The 11,506-nt window shown below is 32.8% G+C and overlaps 1 protein-coding gene across 17 annotated transcripts in view; it reads left to right on the forward strand.

Moving 5' to 3' along the window:
* Nucleotides 1–11,506, forward strand: part of LOC106883701 (plasma membrane calcium-transporting ATPase 2) — a 319,550-nt gene that overhangs the window by 212,445 nt on the left and 95,599 nt on the right. For 14 of the 17 annotated variants that reach the window (XM_052971734.1, XM_052971718.1, XM_052971728.1 and 11 more), the window contains one exon: nt 161–196. The exons of the other annotated variants lie outside the window; for them this stretch is intronic. In XM_052971734.1, the coding sequence (XP_052827694.1) occupies nt 161–196 (36 nt within the window). The remainder of the gene's footprint in view (nt 1–160; nt 197–11,506) is intronic. 17 annotated transcript variants of the gene reach the window in all.

Consider the following 11,506-nt stretch of genomic DNA (forward strand, 5'->3'; position numbering starts at 1 on the left):
TTTTTTTTTTTTTTTTTTCTTTTACTAAAATGTAGTTGTCCAAAAGGAAGCTGCCGATGTTTAAGTCATGTTCAAACGCTTGTTCTTGGATTTGTGACTTGTGCCAAATTTTTTTGTGTGTCAACTAATTGTGTTTTGCTGCTTTTATCTTTGCTTCCAGGAGCACAGTGTAATCCACCTGGACAAAATGTACCATGTAAGTTTCTCACCCAATTTTGTGCTGCCAACAATTGCTGGTTGCCATTGCCAACTTTTGTGCTCTGATGTGATTGGTCGTATATGTCTGTGCGTGCTTGTTATGTATGATAGCTTCTGTAGCTGCCGCTGCTGTTTTGACTTAACTCTTGCACTGTTTGTTGTTTCACTGTGGTGGTTATATTGCTGTAGTTGTTCAAACTACTTTGGAAATAGGCATTCTTGTTCACTTTTCCTTAACTCTAATTAAAATCTCATCTGATGAATGGAATATCCATTGACAATGGTCATGGTTGACTTGAATACATCAGAGAAAAACTAAACTATCTACTTCGCATTTTTTTTTTCTCGCTTCTGGCTTAGGGTTATGAAATCCAATTATTTAAATAAAAATCTATTTAGAGTGTTATTGTGGCAAGTGTTTATGAAGTTTTTACAAAAAGGTTGCCTCACTCTAAAGCAAATTAGATTTTGGTTGTGGAGTCACTACTCTTTGCAATTCCACACTGATTTCCCCCTAGCCCCCTTTTTTTTAACTTTTTTTTTTTAGTTTGGCTCAAAGTCACCTAAAATAAAATACTTAATACTATTTTAAACATACCACCTGCAGTTATTCCCCAATATCAAATTGTTGATGTTTTACTTTCACATCTTGTATTTCAAGAATGCCTTCTTTTGCTCCAAATTAATGATCTACCTGTAATCCTTTTTACCTTTCTGTATATCTTTTCACATTTCTAACATCTTTAGTTAATTTTCTTTCCTTTTTTTTTTTCTGAAAAAAAAAACATCCTCATCATTTTAAGTATCTCTAAAATAAATAGCTTGATAAGAAATGAAATTAGAATTCAAATAAATTAAGTAAATCGCTAAAACTATATTTGAAAACTAGTTATATATTATCAGTAAATAATGCAAAACAAAAGCAGAAGTTGTGCGTAACTATTTACATAGAATTCTGTTTTGATATTGTTGAATTAATAACAAGAAAACTAATTTTTATAATCTTGTATGTGATTGATTGAAATTAAAACTTAAGACGATACAATCTATTACAGATTTTATGCATGTTTCAATATAAACGTTATTATATATATATATATGCATGTCCATCTATGAAGAATTTTCTAATTTAATGTTTCTTTAAGTATTCGAATTATTTAAGTTTCTTTTGTTGCTACTATTTTAAGATACTCTAAATATCCTCTTTGCTATTTCTGGTACATTAAACATCTTTGCTGCTTCAACACTCATTTTCAATATTACATTTGTCTGCCCTGCTGTTTAGGCTCATAATGGAGTCAGCTATAACTGAACATTCTTAGTGCTTTTTTGTTTTTTCTTCCTTCCCCCTCCCTTCAAATATCCATCACCTATCAAGCTTCTGCTTTAAAAGTTAACACTAAATGCAAGAGCTATGTCCTTAAAGCATCTAGGCTTACGGGTTTAAATATTTTAGTTGCTCTTTTTTTTTTTTTAATTTAAGAATATTGCCCACATAAGACAGAGAATACTAGATTTAAATTTTATTTCTCTTAATTACATTTTTTTTTTCTTTTTGTTAATTTTTATGCCCAAGATTTATTTCTGTATAGAAACAAACCTCAGCTAAATTTTTCTTTGTTTGTTTGTTTTCCAATAAACATCTAAAACATTTAGACACGCAAATTCTTTGTTTTTAAAATATTAAATATGTTTTTTTTAATATATTGCTAAAATATCTAGAAAATTAATAAACCATAAGCAATAAATTTTAAATGTTCTGGTTTTCACAATTTTAAGTAAGGAAATGAAACAACATAAAGTCATCATCTAAAATGTTATATTTTGTTTACATAGTATTAAGAATGCAATTACTCGCTAAGTTTATTCACAGATCTCACTCATACAGACTAAGAAATTCTTAATAGTTGCTCCCTGTTAAAATGCCTTCAGGACTGGGTGCTCTTGTCTAACTGTAGACTCCAAATTCTGTCATACTTGTATCTCTTGGCTTGTAGCTGCTTGCATACTAATGAGTTCTCAATACTTACCTGTGTGGCTGGCAAGGACTTTTTTTATTTAACAACTGCATTTTGCTTTTACTAAAGTTTATTTGAAGAATTTAAAATAATACAATAATATTTGGTGTATTTGTTTTTACATCTTTTTGATCTAATTAAATTGACATTTAACTTCAATTAAACTTCTGGTAAATGCAAATAAATTCCTGGTACATGGGCATCACTTGTACTTTTACTGTTTATTTCACTGTTCTAACTCTTTTGTCTACAGATACCTGTATTCATTTGTTTATTGCTTCAAATGTTATTAATGTTGCTTTCATTCTGTTCACCATTGTTATATTTTTCAGACAAATTTTACAATGTATTTCATGAATGAATTTTTGTTTGTTTGTTTTACAGTACAACTTGTTGTTTGTGCTATATAGAAATCAATTAAATCATTACAAAATGATTTTATATATATTTTTATCATAATATAAACCCTTAAAAATGTATGCCAGTAACTAACAATTTTTTTCTTTCATTCAAATATCATTCTCTAACTTCTACATTTTGTCAGCTGATACAAAACTTAGCTCAGCATAGTAAAAATAGTCAATACTACTCTCCTTTCCTAAATGCCTTCTTTTCTCAAGTTAAAACTTAGTGGATCCTAAATATTCAACTAATGTTTGAAAGATTGACAAACTATTTAGTGGGGTATGGCAAAACATTCAACTCTATTAAACCTGACTAAGTAGGAAGTTATTATTAGTGGAAGGTGTAAGTCCTTAGTGAGCCATATCTACATATCAGTGTCTTTTCTTGTTTAGAGCCACTAACATCCTGAACGCTTTGTCAGTAAGCATGAACATTGCAACCTCCCATTCCCTTTGAAATATCTAAAGCCTCATCTATATCAGAATCAATAGCTTTCATTATTGTTATAACTATTATTTTGAAAAGCACAATGACTAGTTTTTGAATATGTGCATCACAGTACATATTTTGGTGTGTACCATAGAAAATAAGACAGTTTTCAAAAGTTTTACTTTATATAGAGGTTTATATCTATTTTTAAAATCACTGTCATCCTCATTATCATTATTATTGTTATGAAGTTTTGTATGATAACACTGGTCAACATTAATTTCATTGCCAAAGTTATTGGAATAATGTTTATGGTAGGTTTAGGATGCTGATCTGAATATGGTATCAATTTTACCAGATTGGCACTAGTGCTTGACATAACTGAAGACCCCATATTTGAAAATTTATTGACCTTAGCTTTCTGATCCCTTATCATTTTTATGACAGTTGCTGAACTGATTTTTAGGTATTAAATCATCCAATTTATTTCATAGTAAATGATAGAATTAAAAATATTATTTTTAATAAAGCATCAGAACCTATTGACATAAAATGTCAAAACAATACACTAAAAATCATTAAAAAATAAGGAAAATGTTTTATGGCATCTTATACAGTAATAGTCTACAAGACAATATATAGATACACTGGCTAATTAAATATTAAAATATACAAATCAATGCCTTAAAAAACACTGATTTTTTTTTCTTGTGTATATGGTTTAGCTGGACATTCATGCTGAAGGGTCTAGCACTAATCTACCATTATGTGTCTGTCCCATCTGCCTTGATACCTTTCATTTATTACTCTTATATCCTGATGGAACCTCTCCCTTTGTTCCTCACTGAAATCTTCAAGATTCTCTGGAAATATGCCCAAGTGGTTATTTTCAGAAAACTACAGTCTGAAGAAGCAAAAAATATTCATATTCTTCCTTTTAGTTTTTCAATTCTGAAGTCCAGGAATGAGCTGCAAATGTACTTGAAGCAATCATCATCATTGTCCAAACCTTTGGCAAATTGCTTCATCTGTTCAAGTCTGATATAGAAGGGATGAAAAATGATATTTTCTTTGAAGTAATGATTGTCTCCTTTGAAGTTCATGTCACTTTTTGTCAATGATCTTGCTTTGCTCTACAATCTCATAAGCTTGTGAAATAAGGTTATTTCATGTACCCAGTTTACTGTCCAAGCAACCAATTCACCATCTTTAGGTCAAAGCAAACAAACCACTGTTGCTCATGATAGAGTTTCTACAAGACAATTACAACATTTTCATATTCTGTAAACTTAATTGAATGAGTAATTGGTAAAGACACCTAGCTGTTTCTATTGTGTAATAAAACACATTTCCATGTTCTGGTAGAGCTGTCTATGAAAAGCCACCAATCTTGTGGGTGATATTCTGGTAGTCCTATTTGGAGAAAAAGTCTCGGAGATGTTATTATCAAAGACAAAATCTTCATGTTTGCTGAAGTAAGGAAGAAGTGCTTATTATCCCTTTTTGATAAGCTGTTACTTAAATTTCTGATTTTTTTATTTTTATCCTGGATACTTAGATTCAATGAACTGCTTTGAAAAACTGGTGCTTCGTACCAGATCATTAAGTTTTTTTTTTGTTTGTTTTGGTTTTTTTTTGAGAACTGCTTTGGTGTTATTTACTTCTCTGGTAAGCACCAAGCTCTGCATTTCACATTTCTTCAAACTCTGGCAAAGGAATGTCAGACAGAAGGGTAAACACTTGTATGGGAATTTCATTGCTGTGTGATGCAGGCCACTTCACAGATTCCAAATCAGGATGCTCCTACGCTTCTTGTAGCAATAGAACCCTTTCACAACCACTGTGTTGGTTTTACAGTTCTTCACACACCATAGGCACTCAAAAGTTTTAATTTTTTATTCTTTTTCCATTTGTCCATTGTCAAAAGGACTCTACATAGATTTTTACATACTATTTAGTGAGCCCATGACTTATCTTGCTCTCTAAGCTTTACTCCCAAATAAGAAAGGTATGGTTATTATATTTTTATGCTTTACTGTAAATATATTCAAGCAAAATACGTTTGGATAGTTTAAACAGATTCTTTATGGTGAACTCATATTTACATCTTTACCTCCCAAAAATAATGAAAAATTGATTATTAAATCTGAGAGACAATTTAAAATTAGATTTGAAATAAAAATTAAGATACTAATAATGAAGAGTAAAATATGTAAACAATAACTTTGTTGCATATTTCAGCAAGTATATTTGGTAATGTTCAATGATTCAGTGATATTATCAAATGCAGCATCACTTGTTGGACATCCCAAGTTAGCCAAGTTTTCAAGTGACCAAGGTATTACAATCTGAGACCTAACTTAACTCCTAACCTACATTTTGATCTGATTTAGAAAAATCCTTGTGTAACATTATAATTTGAGAATTCCATTATTTCAAAAACTAGTGCCAATCTGGTAAAACCATCATTTTTGGATTCAACATCCCCAAATTACCATAAATTCATTTGCATAATGTTGGCAATTAAAATTTTTTTTTTCCTTTTGTTGGCCAGAGTAATGTGACTATAAGTATCTCTTTAATATGGTTAACTGTAAAATAAGTCAAATGAAATACCATTTCTTATTGGTGTAGTCAATAAGTTACAAACTGGTATTTACCTCTCTGTTGCCACTCATACTCTCGTATGGTTTGCATGTAAGCATAGCACCTGCTTTCTGCTGCAATTTATTGCAACTATTGCTTGTATCAGACTGCAGTATTTTTCACTTTGTTTTGTTTATGCATTTGTTTTTTGTTGTTTTTATCCAATTTTTCATATTTTAAACTTTTTAAATATTTTCTTTTAATTTTTTTTTCATTGTTGTTGGGAATATGTACTTTGTTTCCCTGAGTTCTTTTTTATCAAGGTCTCATGGGCACAAAACCTTATCATCAGGGTGCTCATCATTTAAAGTGACAGATTTTTGTACATGCTTTGATTTACTTTTATATTGTTTTTGAACTTAATTTTCTATTAGCCATTGTAAGGTTTGATATCATTGCATTGGAAATATTCTGATAATCACAAAAGATCCAAATGATGCAAACCAGTTTAGGATAGTTTTAAGAAATAACCTGTATCATAGTTTAACCTTCATTTCATTCTTAGTAAAAAAAAAACACTTCATAGACACCATTGGTAAAAAATAAACCATTCTGATTTTCACTAAGTTTACAAACTTCTTAGATAATGTCATAAGGTATTTAATAAAAAAAAACATTTGAATTCAGCAATTAAGAATCACTCAGCCATAAGCTATTAAGGATTTAATTTTCCAGTTGATAACACTTTATCCTAAAAGACACTATCTACCCTACAGAGTTCAAAGTAGCTTATTCTCATAAAAATGTTTTTAGAAAAAATGATACAATATACAACAGCTCTATAAATAAAGATTAAACATTATTTTTTTTGCATATAAAACATAGAGATAAATTACCATATTGAAAAATTAATGCAAATGAGCCCTCTACTACACTGCTTAATGAAAATCATGGGTGTCAGAAGACAAATGTTGCACAACTAGGGTCTCTGATTTTTTTATTGCACAAGGACATAAGAACATCATGCAAGTATGAATTATCAGAAGAAGAAAAAAAGAAAATAGTTCCTTTCTTATACATAAAATAAAAACAACTTATCCTAGCCAATATGCCACAAATATTAATATGTAGGGGCCACGTACCTGACAATAGTCATTACAACAGCAAAGGCATAAACAAAGTGCATACACTATCTATCATACTAATGCTGGTCAGTTTGATGGTTGTCAAATGGTTGAAACATTGCTGAAGAGAAGCTCTGGCTAATTAGATACATATTCACAAAACAGAAAGAAGGAAACCAGTCATGGTGTCACTGAAATGTATCTGAAAAGAAAGCTATTGGCCACTATGTAATTACATTAATGCATGTACACACTCTACTGTATGACCAGTGAATCAGTCGTAGACATATTTAAATAGTGTTACCTTATAAGATAATAGTGTGTGTACATATATATATATATATATATATATATATATATATATATATATATCAATTTTGAAGCATCAATGAAGCTATAGAGTGATGCACACGCATTCAACTATGAGTGCATTGCATCTTCTAGCACAAAATGTTGTAAGCTAATGACATTCATGATGTAATGTTTTATATCCTTGTCATTTTACTTTTTTTTTATTACTGCTCTGTACTTGATTGATGCTTTGTTCTGAAGCATATGTGTATTGAGTTCTAACATCAGAATATTAGTATCACTATGCCTAAATGAAATAATGAAAGATGAATTAATAGATATGTATTTACACACAGAACTTATATACTTGTTTGTGTCTGTATTTGTATGTATATACATGTGTGTGTGTATGTATATATGTGTGTGTGTGTATATATATATATATATACACACACACATGCACACACACACACACACACATGTGAAGCTGGCAGTACATCATTAATAGTTAAAATTGTGTCGAACTTTTCTAATAGATAAACACACACACACACACGCAAGTGTATTCTTATATATGTGGATATATATGTACAACTTCTCAATGTGGTACTTAATCACATGTAATAACCATAAATGCTAGAGATCAATATTTTACATTGCATTTAACTATAAAAATCCACATCTTCAGTGCATTCCATGAAATATGTTGCATATACCATGAAAGAGGCTACAAATGAGAAAGAGAACAAAACACATTTAAAAGAATAACAGAAGGAAAAAGAGAGTATTAGTGACATTTCAAGTATCCATTTCCTACAGCTGTTTCATTAATTGTTATGATATTTTATTAAGAACCATAAGTTACATAGTTATGATATGACTATATAATTGTATAGCTATGTAGGAAATGAATATGTGAAATATTTTCTTCCCTCTACAGTTGTTGGTCCAAATTTTTTTACTTTCTTTATCCATTGTAGCCTATTCTATATTATATACAACTTACTACATGGAAAGGCAATTAAGATGTGAACTTTTATATTTGTGTGTGTGTATACACACATACATAGTCTCACACATAGGGAGAAACCAAACTGCTTGTGAGATGATTCTACCATCATGCACACTGTGGTACATTCATATTGATAAGAAAAATAATGTTACATCTGCAATCTGCGTATGTTCCTGCAGAACAAAAGCTGAACTGAAAACTCACTTGTGAGCCCATGATCATGCAAATTCATTGAAGAGAGGGCTCTCTTCTGGCAAGAAGTAACAATCAGCATGTGTGTGTGTATATATATATATATTTTAGATGTACATGCACACGCGCAAGTTTTGACTCAAAAGAACAAACCCATGTTCCTTTATGCAGATTTTTCAATGCTGGAATTGTAGAATTGCAGATGATGATTAGTGTTACATTCTACAAGAAATAGAACTCTAGGTGACTCTGTGTGTGTGTATACCTACACATACATGCTCATGCATGCACACACTCATGTGCCCTTGACATCAGCAAAACTTTCAGCCATATCTAACATGCAAATCTTCAACCAAAATGGCCCACCAAGGTAATCTGCATTCATCACTTCCAATTATATTGTACCTTTGTGTGTGAATGTCGGAGTTATTTATACCCCAGTCTCAAACAAATTTTGTGTCCCTGGTTTTTCCCCTCCCCCCACTCTCTTCCTTCTATACATCAATGACCTACTTGCCTCCATGTCTAACACTGCTCAATCTTATGTAGATGACACCAGCCTTCATTCCTCCCTAACTTTCCCTGACCATGCATTATCCACATGCAGCCATGACACTACATATCAAACCTGCATCAATTCCATAAAGAAGCCTTGAGAGCATCCCACAGTGGGGCCATGTTAAGTTATCCCTTTTAACAGCAATAGAATTTAGCCCTTTAGCATTTAATCCAGCCATAACCGGCCCAAATATTCTACCTGTTTTATGTTCAAACTAGCCAGATCCAGCTTCTTACACCAACCCACCAATGTCTATCTAAAATTAAACCCTCACATCTTTGGAATCTCAAAGCTACAAGCTAATACATGATTAATTCAAAACAATGTGATTAAATAAGCATTACATTTGACAGAGTAATCTGAACACTAAAGGGTTAAGCACTAATTGTATGAAGGTACCACTATCACACCACATCCCCTCTAAACATGTGCAGCACTCAACCTAAAGCTCTCATAGTCACTCCAGTGCAGGGTCTCACTGTCACTGAGAATCTCTCCTGGCAAAAGCACATCCTTAACATCCTATGACTGCATCCCCAAAGACTGGCCGTTCTCTTCAGTGTGAGAAAATATTTCAGTCCCAATAGATGCTGTCACTCTACAAAGCTCATGTGAGGCCCACAATGGAATACTGCTCCCACACCTGGGACATTGCTGCTGCTACACTCACAGATATTGCAGACCACATCCAGAAGAGAGCAACTTGCAGGTGTGTTTCTTTTTTCTCACTACTATAAAGGTGGCTGGTCTCATATCTCTATTACTCAGGTGCTCTCAGCCACTTACCTCTTTACCTCCCATTACTCTGCCACATTCAGTCTCCCTAACCCACACTAACCATTGCCTTCTGGAAATTTTTCCCAGCTCATATCTTTCCTTCAAGAATTGACGTGTGATAGCCAAATGCAACATTAATAGCATCAGTCTCACTGGTTTCAAACCACCTACAAGGGTCATAGTTGCTTCCCCTTCCTCCAGACCCAGCTAGTAAAAGATACACTTTCACACGCACACACATGCATAGTAAATGTGTACACATACATACATACACACACACACACACACACACACATATATATATATATCTTCAAGCATTTTGGTCATCAGTGACATTGGTTCGAAAGTAGCATCAACATATTTAAATATGTGTATACACACATACTGCATTCATTAGTGGGTCTTAAAATAACTCACATGGAAACAAACTACATACTGTTGGAACGCTTAGGAATAGACCAAATAGTGATGGAGAATGATGAAATTCAGGATGTGAAGTGGTACATTTTCTCAGAACAAACAGTTATATGCTGAGACATAAACACTGAAATTTTATGCAGGGTAAGGGCAGGCTAGTAAACATTTGCCCCAGGTAAAGCTATGCTCAGAATACAGCTGAACAAGACCTTGCATGCCAGTCTCTTCAATAGCACCATCCTACTTGTACGCTTATCCACAAGTGGAACAAGATATTGCAAAGAAGGAAGAACAATGACTGGGTGCAACACTCAGGATAATGGAAAGATCCATGCTAGAAATAGCATATCTGAAAGAAAGTTATTCAAAAATTTCAGTAGAGTGAACAATGTGATTGTGGAATGCTAAAAGTGCAAATTATGTTGGACTGTATATGTCACAAAGCTCACAGACAACAGGTGAAGAACCTGTACAGTTATCAAATATCATCCGAGACTTCAGAGAAAACCACTCAGAAGCTCTCCAAGATGAAGGGAAGATGACATGGTGTAACAATTCAGGCCCCAAAGGAAGAGTAAACTGGAAGCTCATTGTGACCAGTTATGTATAAGGACATCTGATAATCCAGTCAATAGAGCCACATATATCTCTTATCTTTTACTTGTTTCAATTATTGGACTGCAGCCATGCTGGGGCAATACCTTGAAGGGTTTCTAGTCAAATAGATCATTCTCAGTACTTCTGTTTTTAAGTTTGGTACTTATTTTATTAAACTCTTTTGTTGAACTGCTAAGTTAGAGACATAAACAAACCAACACCAATTGTCAGGCAGTGAGGGAGTAACACAGACACACACAACAGGTTTCTACACAGTTTCCATCTACTGAATTCATTCACAAGGTTTTGGTTGGCCTTTGGCTGTAGAAGACACTAGCCCTAGATACTACATAGTGAACTGAACCTGAAATTAAGTTGTTGCATAGTGACCTTAACCTGAGAGCCATGTCTGCACCTATATGTATCTAGCTAGCTTATATATATATGTATATATATATATATTTACTTGGAGAATGGAGTAACAAATACAAGAAAAAGCATTTTCGTTGGACTAGATAGCCGTTGTTTTATTATGTGGAGCTTGTGAAATGAGTCAGTGTGGAGGTTTAAGTTATGTAATGAGTCATTTTGTATATTATTGAGTGACTATGACATAATATACAAAATGACTCATTACATAACCTAAACCTCCACACTGACTCATTTCACAAGCTCCACATAATAAAACAACGGCTATCTAGTCCAACGGAAATGCTTTTTCTTGTATTTGTTGCTCCATTCTCCAAGTAAATACATAAACTACGGTTTAAGCAACATATTACCTGCTTCTGGACGCCCTCTTCCCAAGACGGTACCCATACAGGTGATCCCCAGGAGTGCCTCCGGATTTAAACATCCCCTGGTTGCTTGGATGCTTCAGACTACCCTTGAAGGATCGAGG

This window comes from Octopus bimaculoides, chromosome 11 (genome assembly GCF_001194135.2).
Source record: "Octopus bimaculoides isolate UCB-OBI-ISO-001 chromosome 11, ASM119413v2, whole genome shotgun sequence".
NCBI classification, from domain to species: Eukaryota; Metazoa; Mollusca; class Cephalopoda; order Octopoda; family Octopodidae; genus Octopus; species Octopus bimaculoides.